At 47.5% G+C, this 12,500-nt stretch overlaps 1 protein-coding gene across 1 annotated transcript in view; it reads left to right on the forward strand.

Moving 5' to 3' along the window:
* Positions 1 to 12,500, forward strand: part of megf6b (multiple EGF-like-domains 6b) — a 95,943-nt gene that overhangs the window by 48,152 nt on the left and 35,291 nt on the right. Inside the window, exon 4 of the mRNA XM_062545697.1 lies at positions 4,696 to 4,818. Within this exon, the coding sequence (XP_062401681.1) occupies positions 4,696 to 4,818 (123 nt within the window). The remainder of the gene's footprint in view (positions 1 to 4,695; positions 4,819 to 12,500) is intronic.

Here is a 12,500-nt window from a genome sequence, read left to right on the forward strand (position 1 = left end):
AAATGATGGACAGATAGAGTCCGAGACGGGAAAGATGAAGGAGGGAGTGATTAGTACGGTAGGGAGAAGTTGGGGAGGGGAGCTCACTAGTGCCCCCTGGAGTCAGGTGTGGGTCATGCCTGTTTCAGAACAGCCAGGCGACCCACTCGTGATTTCAGAGGGAGATAGTGCTGCCATCGCACATCATAGAGGACCAGTTTTAAGATATCTATAACAAAGTCATAGTGGAGAAAACATTCTCCTTGATGTTATGATTACAGCTTGTACTTTTATTCAAAGCAACTGGTAAAATGCAGGGGAAAATGCATGTTCTTTACAAATAGCTTTTGATACGAATGTCTCCCAGAGGCCCTAGTCCTACTCTCTTGTTCTTCATCTGGTGTGTGTGTGTGTTTGTGTGTGTATGTGTGTGTGTGTGTGTGTGTGTGTGTGTGTGTGTTTGTGTGTGTGTGTGTGTGTGTGTGTGTGTGTGTGTGTGTGTGTGTGTGTGTGTGTGTGTGTGTGTGTAGATACATGCATGTGTTGTGTTTGTGTGAATGCTAATGGAGATTGCCAGCGGAAGTGTTCTGTCCACACCCCCTCCCTCTGTGATGTCTCTGTGGACAGATGCATGTTGACCTCTCCTGCCGTCGCCCACGCTCGTTAGTTCCCCATGAAGCATGAAGTGACCGATCCTCCCTCACATTAACACATGCACACATACACAGGCAACCTGTCCTCCCACACACACACACACGCACACTCACAAAGACTCCTTATCCGTACCATCACAGGTGTGTGGCCTGAAGGCTATCCCTCCGACACCCAAAAACACAACTCCCCTGCCCCCCCACCTCACCCACCGGTTCCCTCAGGGTCCCCAAGGGCCTCTCTTTCATGTCCTTGACCAAGAGGTCAATTGCTCTGCAACAAAAGGTCATGACCATCCGGAGAAGGAATGTATCAATCAAACTCGTATGCCTCCCCCTAACATGCCTTCCAATGCATCTATTGAGATGGCTTCAGCCAGTACCTCCACCCACGCCCCCACCTTCACCCCCACCCTCACCCCCACCCCTCCGCCTTCTGATGAAGCACTGACAGACTCCCTCCAGGAGCCCATGGCCTAATTCACAACGATGTGAACTCCCAGTCCCAACAAAAGCAGTTCAAATGTGGAACCCCATAGCACACCTGTGCATGTCAGAGAAAAGATAGACTTTGATCAATGCAGGAACTCAAAAACACACGTTGAACTGTGTGTGAATATGCACAAGTGTGTGTGTGCTCTAGTTTTAGGGGATGTGTGTACCAGTGTGTGAATATGCATGAATGCATGGGTGTTCCAATCTTAGTCAAATGTGTGTTCTAGTGTGTAAGTACGCACAAGTGCGTGTGTGTTCTCGTCTTAGAGAATGTGTGTTCCAGTGTGTGAGTTTGTGCGAGTGCGTGTGTGTTCTAGTCTTAGTCATATGTGTGTTCTAGTGTGTGAGTTTTTACGAGTGCGTGTGTGTCTAGTCTTAGTCATGTGTGTGTTCTAGTGTGTGAGTTTTTACGAGTGCGTGTGTGTTCTAGTCTTAGTCATGTGTGTGTTCTAGTGTGTGAGTTTGTGCGAGTGCATGTGTGTTCTGGTCTTAGTCATGTGTGTGTTCTAGTGTGTGAGTTTGTGCGAGTGCGTGTGTGTTCTAGTCTTAGTCATATGTGTGCCAGGTCGAGGACGCTTGTTGCTGTTACCGCAGAAGTCATCTCGTTGCCATGGCAGTGCCAGCCTCTTGTACTTATCTTGGCATGTGATTTGTTTGAAGGGCACTGGAATGGCTCTTTAGAGTATTCTGGAACCTTCATCCAGCATGTTATTTGGAGAGGCAGATTAGGGGCTTTAAATTGAACGGTTCTTAACAAAACACATACTGTAGCTGTCTGGCCGTGTAACACGTCTGCCTTACACCAAAGCCTTGTGAAGTCCGCCTTTGCCTTCCAAAGTAAAGATGCGCACAGACAACTCCAGGGACTCTTGCGTTCTCTTTGCCGTCCAAACACACCCGACCTCAAATATTTGACGAGTTAAAGTTTATGAGGCCAACGCTGTTAATAAAATCCCCCCGCATATGAACGGCACACAGTAAGAAGCAGCTCGCTCTGGGTCCAACGGCGCTCGCTCCAAGCTGGCCTAATTGGTTCTCAATGGTAGGAGCACCTCGGGGTGGAATTCCATTCAATGAGTCGATCGCACCCCTCGCACTGCCCCCCCCCCCCCCCCCCCCTCCGTTTCGGGCCCGTTCTCACAGTGTTGTCCAATAACGCGAGCGAGTGAAAGAGGGCGATTTGTTGTGGAGTTGGAGAGGGAGGGAGGGAGGGAGGCTGTTGTGGAGAGGGTGTCTGGCTCGTTTGTTGCCCCGACGTGCCGGTGTAAACATGTGCATGTGCTTAGCGCCAAAGAGGAGAGGAGAGCTAATGCACAGGGCTTTAATTAGCTCCTAGTTAAATAAACACACGTAGTGCCAGGCTGCCCTGGGAACGGCCCATGTGTGTGTGTGTGTGTGTGTGTGTGTGTGTGTGTGCCAGTGTGTGTGTGTGTGTATGTGTGCGTGTGTGTGCGAGTGAGAGAGAGTGTCTGTGTGTGTGTGTGAGTGTGTAGATTGATGGATGTGAATATGCATTCCTGTGTGTGTGTGTGTGTGTGAGTGTGAGAGTGAGGGAGAAAGAGAGAGCCAAAGGATGATGGAGTCTCTCGCTGTGCGTTTCCTTTTCTCCGTCCTCCCTGAGGGAGCTGTAGAGTTCTCCCCCTGCGCTTTTATAGACTCACAGGAGGCCGCTGAGCAGCTGATTAGGGGAGCCAGGCCAGTGCACCTCACTCAAAGATTCTCTCATACTTACATTCACACACACACACACACACACATACAGTACATGTATGCACGCACACGAGTGCACACACACACACACACACACACACACACACACACACACACACACACACACACACACACACACACACACAATACTTGCACTAATGCACAGTTGCTTATATGCATGCACACACACACACACACACACACACACACACACACACACACACACACACACACACACACACACGTGCGCTATCGTGAGGTATTGATGCACATACATTGACACATCACACACTTTTATAACCTGGTGTCTGTAGCGGTCTGTCGTGCCTGCCAGTAAGAGTGTTGGCAGACACTCGGCTCTGATACCCCGTAGGTTCCATCTGAAAACCACAGTATGCATCACATAAATGATTCCACATATGGAACAATTTCATTAAAATATATATCACTGCTTATATAGTCTGCTTACATGGGAGTGTGTGTGTGTGTGTGTGTGTGTGTGTGTGTGTATGTGTGCGTGTGCGTGTGCGTGTGCGTGTGCGTGTGCGTGTGCGTGTGCATAATTCACAACTCACACATCACTGTCTTTATTCATACACATGTACTATCATGTTGTTGCATGTTGTCATTTACTGTAAAATCCTTGTAAAATGGCTGCAGTCTGTTTGGTTTATCAAACAGCAAGTAATGGATAAGTACATGTAAGTAAGTGAATTAACAGATTATTGCTGTGGATTTTGCAATAACAGCAGCTTTAGTGGTGACTTTAAACCAGTTTGGCATCCAGATGTCAGGTCAGATTTGAGATGTAATGTCATCCTCAGCTTGAGAGAGCTTTTCAGAGATCTGTGAGTGAGTAGAGGGAGTAGAGAGCCTGGTCCTCGAGACCATTCGCCTTTCCTTGGTGGGTTGCATTGGTTACATCCGAGTTGCATCATAACTAGATGAAAACGCTTAAATGTGCACTTTGAGGGTCTTTTTTTTTTTCAAATGAATAAAACGTCTCTATTAGGGGAGAGTTTAAAGGGTCGAGCGCGGCGAGCGGTCGGCGTTCCCTCCGCTTGCTGGACGTGTGGCGATGGAAAGATTATGAGTGGAAACAGCCTCTAATTTGTCACGAATTTCCACAACCGCTGAAAGAGGTTCTGCAAGGCTTGCAGAAAAGAAAAATCACATAACAGCGCAGAAATGACTTCCACAACAGTTTGGACGAAATGCCATCCAAAAAAACCTTAAGTGTATAATTTCGTTTTGTCATTTCGCAGAAGCTTTTATTGAAAGTGCTATAGAATAGTGGGAGAGAGAGCGTTATATGTGCCATTTCAACTGTAAAAGCTGCAGTCAAAGTCTGACCATGGAGCTGCAAACACCACGCAGCCTGAAGCCTACAGAAGCATTTCATTAACTCGTCGTTCCTGAGAGCACCGCATCTAGTTTCCAAATAAAGTACACAGAATTGAATGAACATGTACAGTACATCTCTTTGAGCCTGTGTTTGATTGTGTATGCTTGACCTGTGGCTTTTGACCTGTTGTTTGCTGATTGGCTATATCCGACAATTGCACTCATTGATGCACTTACTGCACTCATTGACACACTTATTGTGTTTTTTGTTTACTGTTGTAAAATTATTAGATGTACCATCTTGTATGTCGCTTTGGTTAAAAAGCGTCAGCCAAATGTAATGTAATGTAATGTAATGTAGTGTAGTGTAGTGTAATGTAATGTAATGTAGTGTAGTGAAATGTAATGTAATGTAGTGTAATGTACTGTAATGTAATGTAATGTAATGTAATGTAGTGTAGTGTAGTGTAGTGTAATGCAATGTAATGTAATGTCCTCATTGCTTTCCCCTTGTCAGATGTGAATGAGTGCGAGGAGACCAACGGGGGCTGTGAGGCGCTCTGCTGCAACACCATCGGCAGCTTCTACTGCAAGTGCCCTGCTGGACAGGAGCTCAAGGAGGACGGCAAGACCTGCAAGGGTGAGTGCTGCCCCAAGGGTGGGGGCATACTGATGTGCATGCCCCCTACAGGACTGCTATGAACATGCCCCCTTCTCACCTGTGTAGGGGTCTATTCAACGTGCTGACCAATGTGAAAGGGCAATTCAATCCACTCCCATAGGCTTTGTAGAGACATTACATTACATTCAGCAAACACTTTTTGACCAAAGTGACTCACATACAGTATGTCAACTATATTACAAGGGATTACATTGTCGCTGGAGCAACTTGGGGTGAAGTGCCTTGCTCAGGGGCACAACCGACTTGAACCGACAACTTTCAGGCTACAGCTGCTAGCCCATTGCACTACTACCGCCCAGAGGGCTCCTTAATCACTACACTACCACCGCCTAGAGACACATGGACTTGTCTGGCATGTAGCATGCACAGCTACATTTACAGTACACTGATATGGACGTACATGCGATGACTGAGCAGTGCAAAGGTCCATTCCATGGTCGTAATGTTTCACACATTTCAGTCCACATCCTTTGTAAAGGTGTATTTATGCACATGCCCTTCCAAAGGTTGCATTCAGGTCTATCTAAGGCCTTTGTAACAATAGTCCTTTTTCCATCAGATTTTCAAGCGCATTAACTCTTAAAGCGAATTATGTTTTAGCGATATAAGAAGCGCCAAGACGGTTTTCCATTCAAAAGAACAATTCTAGCGATTTAAAATGATGTCATCAGAGCCCTGTTAATGCGCATATTTCTACTGCGCTAGATGGTTTTCCATCAACACCTGTAGTGAATGGAACACTTCTAGCGAATTAATCAAAGGTAGCAAGTGGTACAGCATTGTGAGGTAAACGTCTTTGTATGCGCGAGACAGAACTCAATTTTTCGCGCCGACTTTGTGAACATTCTGAGCAGGCGTCACAGTAACTTATATCGCTACAAACCTTTTCCATCACATTTATATCGATTTAACTCTCCTTAAACCACCTCTGGCGAGCGAATTAACTTATCACAACAAAACCGAGGTTAGAGCGATATAAGCCATTTTCCATCACATTTGTCGCACTAACTTTTGATGCGCATCGTTTTTAAGCGAATTAACTTTTTAATGGAAAAAGGGCTAATGTCTTTACATAATACGTTTACAAGCTTCACAGATCACAGATGGAAGGAGTTCTGTATGGAAGCTTAATCTTTTCAACTACACCATGAATAACATCATGCACAGTATTTGCCCGTGTACACAGTAGCTGCGTTTCCATTGACCATTAAATTGCGCAAATTAAGAGTTGTGAAAAGAAATGTGCTTAATGGAAGCACACACATTTCGAAAAAACTCACATGTTTCGATAAAAAGTTTTTGCGCTCGGGTGAGGTGGTATTTCGAGCGTATCTAAATTTGTATATTTCGCAAAACTGCAATGGAAACACTTTTTTTCGCATCTGACGAGTCACGTGATCCAACAACCGGATGTTAGGAGGAACGAAACCGACGAAGAAGACTGCCGACAGGAAGTGGCACCGGGAGAATAATGTACATTTTTTTTTTTTTCATTAAAAGTGGCTCGTGTCATTCTAAAATGTTGAATCCACAGCTGTGAACTTGCCGACAACACTTTCTCAAAAACGCTGCATAGGCTACGCAACCGCTCAACTAGTTTTGTTTACCCATAGCAACAACGTTGCTATGCTTTGCTGGTTTAACGTGATGAGAACGGTGCTGAAAGAAATCTAGATTCTAGTTTTAGAAACTAATCAACTGGGCTGATCTACGAAATATTCCACTGACATGGCTGTGACATGATTTAACTACTACAACAAACTCCTGTGAAATATGTCATTTTTAATTTTATGTTTATGCCCCACCAAAACGTAGGCCTCCTCCGCTGATGGCTTATTGCCTAATGACTGATAATCAGCGTGCCGTGGTGGCAATTTCAATGGATTTAGTGTAGGCTAAATCCATAGGCTAAATCCCTATGGCTAAATCTGGGTAATGTTGATAACCACCATGTCTCCTAATGACTTACAGCACGCGAGAATACACGCGATTTTAATTTAGTTAGCCGAATGTAATGGAAACACCGACAATATCGACAAAGTTTTTGCGCATATTTGTAATGGAAACGCAGCTAGTGACAGTGTTCCTTCCTTGCCCTTTTCTCTTCTCTTGTTATTGGAGCTAGAGCTGAGCTTTGGGTTACCCATAGAAAACTCTTCCCACACCCCAAAATCTTCCCTAAAATTGCTCGCCACAGTTCAGTAGTCACCCTTGCAACACTTGAACTGCAGTGCATGAGATGCCCAAGAACGCTTACCACCCCCCTTGCCCCCTCACAACCCCCTCTGACCCCCCTCTCACCCCCCTCACCCCCCTCTCAGCCCTCTCAGCCCTCTCCTCTACCCCTTTGCCCCAGTGCTGCATGGCTGCGTCTGGTTAGAGATGTTTCTCCCCCACTGGCTGGTTGCGCTGCAACCGTGCTGTTGTGAGATGTAAACGCACGGTTGCACGCCAGAGGAGGAGGCACGCGGAGCTTTTGATGCCACCGACTTCCAACCACGTTCACAAAGATGCAAAAACCAACCCCCCCCCCAAAAAAAACAAAAAAACCCCACCACATTTCTTTTATCAACAACACTCTGTGGTTAAGTGCTGAAATGTGGGTCTGGAGCTTATTTCAAACCCCAAATTGGTGAGCATTGCCATCTATTTAGTGCAGCTGATGGACTAGCGCCCCCAGGGGATCAGACAATTGGGTTTCATGGACAACAGCTGACTGCAGGCCAGAACTGGCCCTTATCTGGCCCAGAACTGGTACATATGCAGAGTTAACCGCTGTGCGAGTCAAATGTTAGCAGTTCATGATGTGGTTGCTACTCAGGACATGATGTAACCCTCTGTCCTCCTATCCTGGACGTTTTGAACTTCCAGCTCATCACTCCGATAATGAGTCTTTAAATGAGCTTAGTATGTCTGTGTTTGAACAAGGGAGAATAGCCAGAGTCTGAGGTAGTCTGTGTGCGCAAGTGTGGGTGCATGCATACAGTATGTGTGTGTGTGTGTGTGTGTATGTGCTTGTGTCCACGTGTGTATGTGTGCGTGTCTGTGTCTGTGCTTGTGTGTGTGTGTGTGTGTGTGTGTGCTTGTGTCCACGTGTGTATGTGTGCGTGTCTGTGTCTGTGCTTGTGTGTGTGTGTGTGTGTATGTGCTTGTGTCCACGTGTGTATGTGTGCGTGTCTGTGTCTGTGCTTGTGTGTGTGTGTGTGTGTGCTTGTGTCCACGTGTGTATGTGTGCATGTCTGTGTCTGTGCTTGTGTGTGTGTGTGTGTGTGTGTGTGTGTGCATGTGTTCAGCATAAACGTGCCGTTGCTGCCTATACATTACCAGCCAACGTATGCTGGAGGATGCAGCTGCACAGACAGCAGGGCTGGAGCTGGAGCTGGAGCTGGAGCTGGCCTCGGCCTCCTGGGCCTCCTGTGCTTCTGGGCTCCTGTGCTCTGGGTTCTGGGTTCTGGGTTTTGGGTTTTGGCATCATGGCTCTGGGCTCTCATCGGGTTTCACCACCAACCCCAAGCCACACACACAGGCCCGATGCTGGGAGACCTGGCACGGCCGACCCACATGAAACACGTGGAATTTTAAAGCACGTCTATGTCAACAGGATCCCAGCACTAGACCACACACACACGCACACACACACACACACACACACACACACACACACACACACACACACACACACACACACACACACACACACACACACACACACACACACACACACACACACACACACATAGCTTGGCGAGGTAAAGCCAACTGTGTGGAGCTTTGGGTGCCTAAAGCCGTGAATCAGAAATATCTCCGAGTGACTGCTGTATCAGTGGCAGAAACCCACATTGTCCTTTGTCTAAAACCTCGGTTACACCACCCTATTTTACTCCTGATTTTGGCCCACTTTGCACACTCTTTGTCACTCCAGACTGTGTGTTGGGAGGATCTTTGGTCTAATATTATCAGACTTTGGACCTCATTTGAAAGTAGCCAAATGCTTTAGCTAAATATGACAAATGTCTTTGCTTTATTATCCATTAAGGTTAGTTGAATTCCCACCAAGAGGAGTGAGGGGGAAAGTGGAAGTCTATACTAACTTTGCCTGCCGCATTGGCTGCCATCCTGTTTCTTTTTTTCCGCCCTCTTCTTTATATAGTAAAATGAGACTCACAAATTCAACACCGTTGTTATAAAACACATCACCATGTCAGAGACGTGAACCTTTTAGTGTTAACAGCTTCCCCCAGTCTAGGCTGGAAACACCTACGCAGCCTTCTCCTCCAGCAGGCCTGTACTTATCTGCCCTATCGTGCTCTACTGAACGGCAACAGAGTGGTAAACGTAAACATCGCTCTCCTCGTTTCAAGTCCTGCAACGACGCATGGCGCGTGTTTGCTCAGCTTCGTAAGGAGCAGAATGCCTCCACGTCTGCTGTTCTGAGTGTGCTGTACGTCGACGCAAAAGGGACTCTCGTTGTTGTTTTCTTCCTCGCTGGAAGAAGAAGAAGAGCAGAAGAGACGAGAGGAAAAGAAAAGAGGAGATGGCCTTGAAACAAAGAGCACAGTGCCGACGCGCTTTTGAGCGCTGCTCCGTGTGGGGCGATGGCCGCTGGGCCTATGTCATTATCGGTTACGCTCAACTGGGTCCTGGGAGGAGAGAAGAAAGCTGCCGACTCTGCGCCAGGGCTGGCCCAGATGGGGACCGGGTTCGGCAGAGCTCTGTGTCAGCTCTGTGCCAACTCCAGACGAGGGGCCCTTTCCAGTTCAACTGCTTTGAGGACCGATGCCAGCCCAGTGATGGGATGCGGTGTTGGGTTGAGCTTTCCCAGGCTGACCACCTCCCCACCCCACCCATGTTTCTGTCCGTAGGGCTTTGGGTTGTCAGCAACAGCAGTGCGAAGGGCTCTGATTGGATAGTCTGGGAGTAGTCACAGGGGCCACTTCTAGCTCTCAGTACTCAAAATGGCTGCCAAACCAAGGGCCAAACCAGTCCCCCTGAAGCAGCGTCTAAGCTCTCTTTAATGAAAACCAGTGCAACTCACTCTTCTACACAGAGGCATACTGTTCATCCACCGGAGAATGACTGCCTCTTCCTTGGCTTTGTGTGTGTATGTGTGGGTCGATATGTGTGTCGATATATGTGTCTTGTACGCTTGTATCTGTATGTGTGGAGTCAACGTGCAAAACCACGTGTGTGTGTGTGTGTGTGTGTGTGTGTGTGTGTGTGTGTGTGTGTGTGTGTGTGTGTTCATCCACTAGGTCTGCTACGGGTGACAGAAAGAGTTTTGTGGTTGATTCTCAGAACGGTGTTTTATTTTGTGAAATGTCACCTTAGATTTGCTGAAATATTGAGGCGGGCGGCGAGCTTTGGTCTCTCAGTGTTTCTGCTGTTTATTCGAGGCAGGATCATTTTTCACGGCGGTTGCGCCTTGTCAGCCTGGGGAAATTTCTCTAAAAACTATTAAATCCTACCCAGGGTCTTGGACTGGAGTCGCAACAGCACGAAGCAGCCTGAACCTGTTGAATTCCTGCTGTGCTGAGGGTGTGTTCGCTCAATCAAAGCACTTACGGGGAGCCAACATGGTGGAAAAACATGACAAAGTTCAAATGTTATATTTATATTAGAAATATAGATGTACAACACTTACCCTATAATAGTTGTTTTGTGCTAAATTAGCAAAAATAAGAGTTCCTCTGAGCGTGTGAGGATTTATGCCAGGATTTGTGTCTACCTTCTGTCCTCTCTCACCCTGCTCGTAATCCGTACCTGGCATTACCTGTTGTCTTTCATTCATGCCTGTTACATCAGTGCCAACTAGAAATGCCGGGCTTGTGCCAGGCAGTCTGACCCTTGAAAAGAGTCCGGGGAAGATTTATGACAACCACTGTTGCTCCTAGATGGGTGTGATGCGACCCAACATAATCCAGGCTGGCCCTGCCTTGAGTCTCCCAAAGGCATCGTTTACAGTGAGCAGTAGGAGATAGAGAGAGATGCTGATCACTCTTCCTCTCTTAGTTACTGTTTCTAGGAGACGCACCCCTGGCCAGCAGAGCAGTGTGTCTGAGAGCCGATTCAGTTCCGCTGTCCTCTCTCTCTCCTCTCTCTGTTCTCTCTCTTCTCCTTCGTCTAGCCTGCCACTCTTCTCTCTCTATTCTCTCTCTTCCTCTAGCCATTCTTCTGTTCTTTGTCCTCTCTCTCTCCTCTCTCTGTTCTCTCTCTTCTCCTGTTTCTAGCCACTCTTTTGTTCCTTGTTCTCTCTTTCTCTCTCTCTCTCCCCTCTTCAGTCTCTTCTCTACCTTTTCTCCCGGTCAGTGTCTGGAGAGTGTTCCGGAACCTGCGGTCCTCTCCTCTCCTCGGCTGTCTGTCGGGCCGATAAACAGCTGTGATGAACAGAGGGACGGCCGGAGGCCTCACTCACACTGTAAGAACCCCCCCTGGGTCTCCACCAGCCTATCAGTCCCAGAGGACTCCGTCTGCGCCGGGCCGGTCGTATGAAACGCTCTTTTGAAGTGCCAACATCATATGGCGGTGGAGGAGTCTCAGCCTCTAGAGTAGCCCAGTGAAGTGCAGATATCTCTGGGTATATATTATGGTCTGTATGTTCCAAATGCGCCGGGCCAGTGGCGGCCTTATCACAAAAGAAGGCTAGAAATTGCCGGGTTTATCGCAAGCAGGATATGGGAGAGAGGTTTGGGCTAGACTCTGCCTCAGGGGGGCCAAAGCATACAATCCCCCCCCCCCCCCCCCGCAAACCTGTCTGGTGAGCGTGATTAAATTACTTCAGTTATCTGCAGGATAATGAATGGATTTTAAGAAGGCACTTTGCGCTGCGATATTTCTTGGACCTGCGATTGGACGCTCCAGCCCCGGTCAGACGAGACGAGTCCGAAATAAGCTCCCCTGTTATGTCCTTTGGAAATGGGCAGCAGCTGATGCGCTGCAATGAGCTTGGCCTGAGAAGAAAGAGGAGCCTGCACACGTTTTTTATAAAGTCTCTCTGTGATTCATGCTCCCTTGTGATGTTTGATTTAAGGACAGATAAAGCCTGGCTCCAGGAATTTGTGCTGAAGTGGTGAAAAATCCGTAGCCGTTTTTGGTGCAGATACATCTGCTCGTATAGTTTTTAAGACGCCTAAGACACATATACACCGTGCTTAATACGTGCTTTTAAATCTTCACCTTTGGTAACTCTCTTTAGAGTCTTCACTCACTTGCTCGGGCGTCTGATAGCCATGTTTATTGGAGTGGTTAATGGAATGGGAACTTGGTTCATTTGTGTGATTCTTGGTCAGCTGAGAGAGGACAGTGGGGAGTGGAGGAGATGAGGGGAGGAGAGGAGAGGAGAGAGGGAAGGTGGGATGGATGAAGTGAGAGAGGGAGGGAGGGAGAGGAGGGAGGGAGAGAGGGAGTGGACCTGAGAGAGCACGTGGAGGAGGTCTTTGAGAGAGTGTGAGTGAGAGATAGAAAGGCCAAGGGGGAGAAAAAAAGACAGAAAGGGGGGAAAAGAAAAGGGGGCAAGACTTTAAATATAGAGCTGAACCTGATGAGAGAGAGAAAGAGGGAGAGAGAGGGAGAGAGGGAAAGGAATGGGTGGGAAAATGAGTAATTAGGACTGAGGTTTGTCCCTGGGTAAGACTCTAGTAAGC

Source organism: Sardina pilchardus, chromosome 9 (assembly GCF_963854185.1).
Source record: "Sardina pilchardus chromosome 9, fSarPil1.1, whole genome shotgun sequence".
In the NCBI taxonomy this organism is placed as follows: Eukaryota; Metazoa; Chordata; class Actinopteri; order Clupeiformes; family Clupeidae; genus Sardina; species Sardina pilchardus.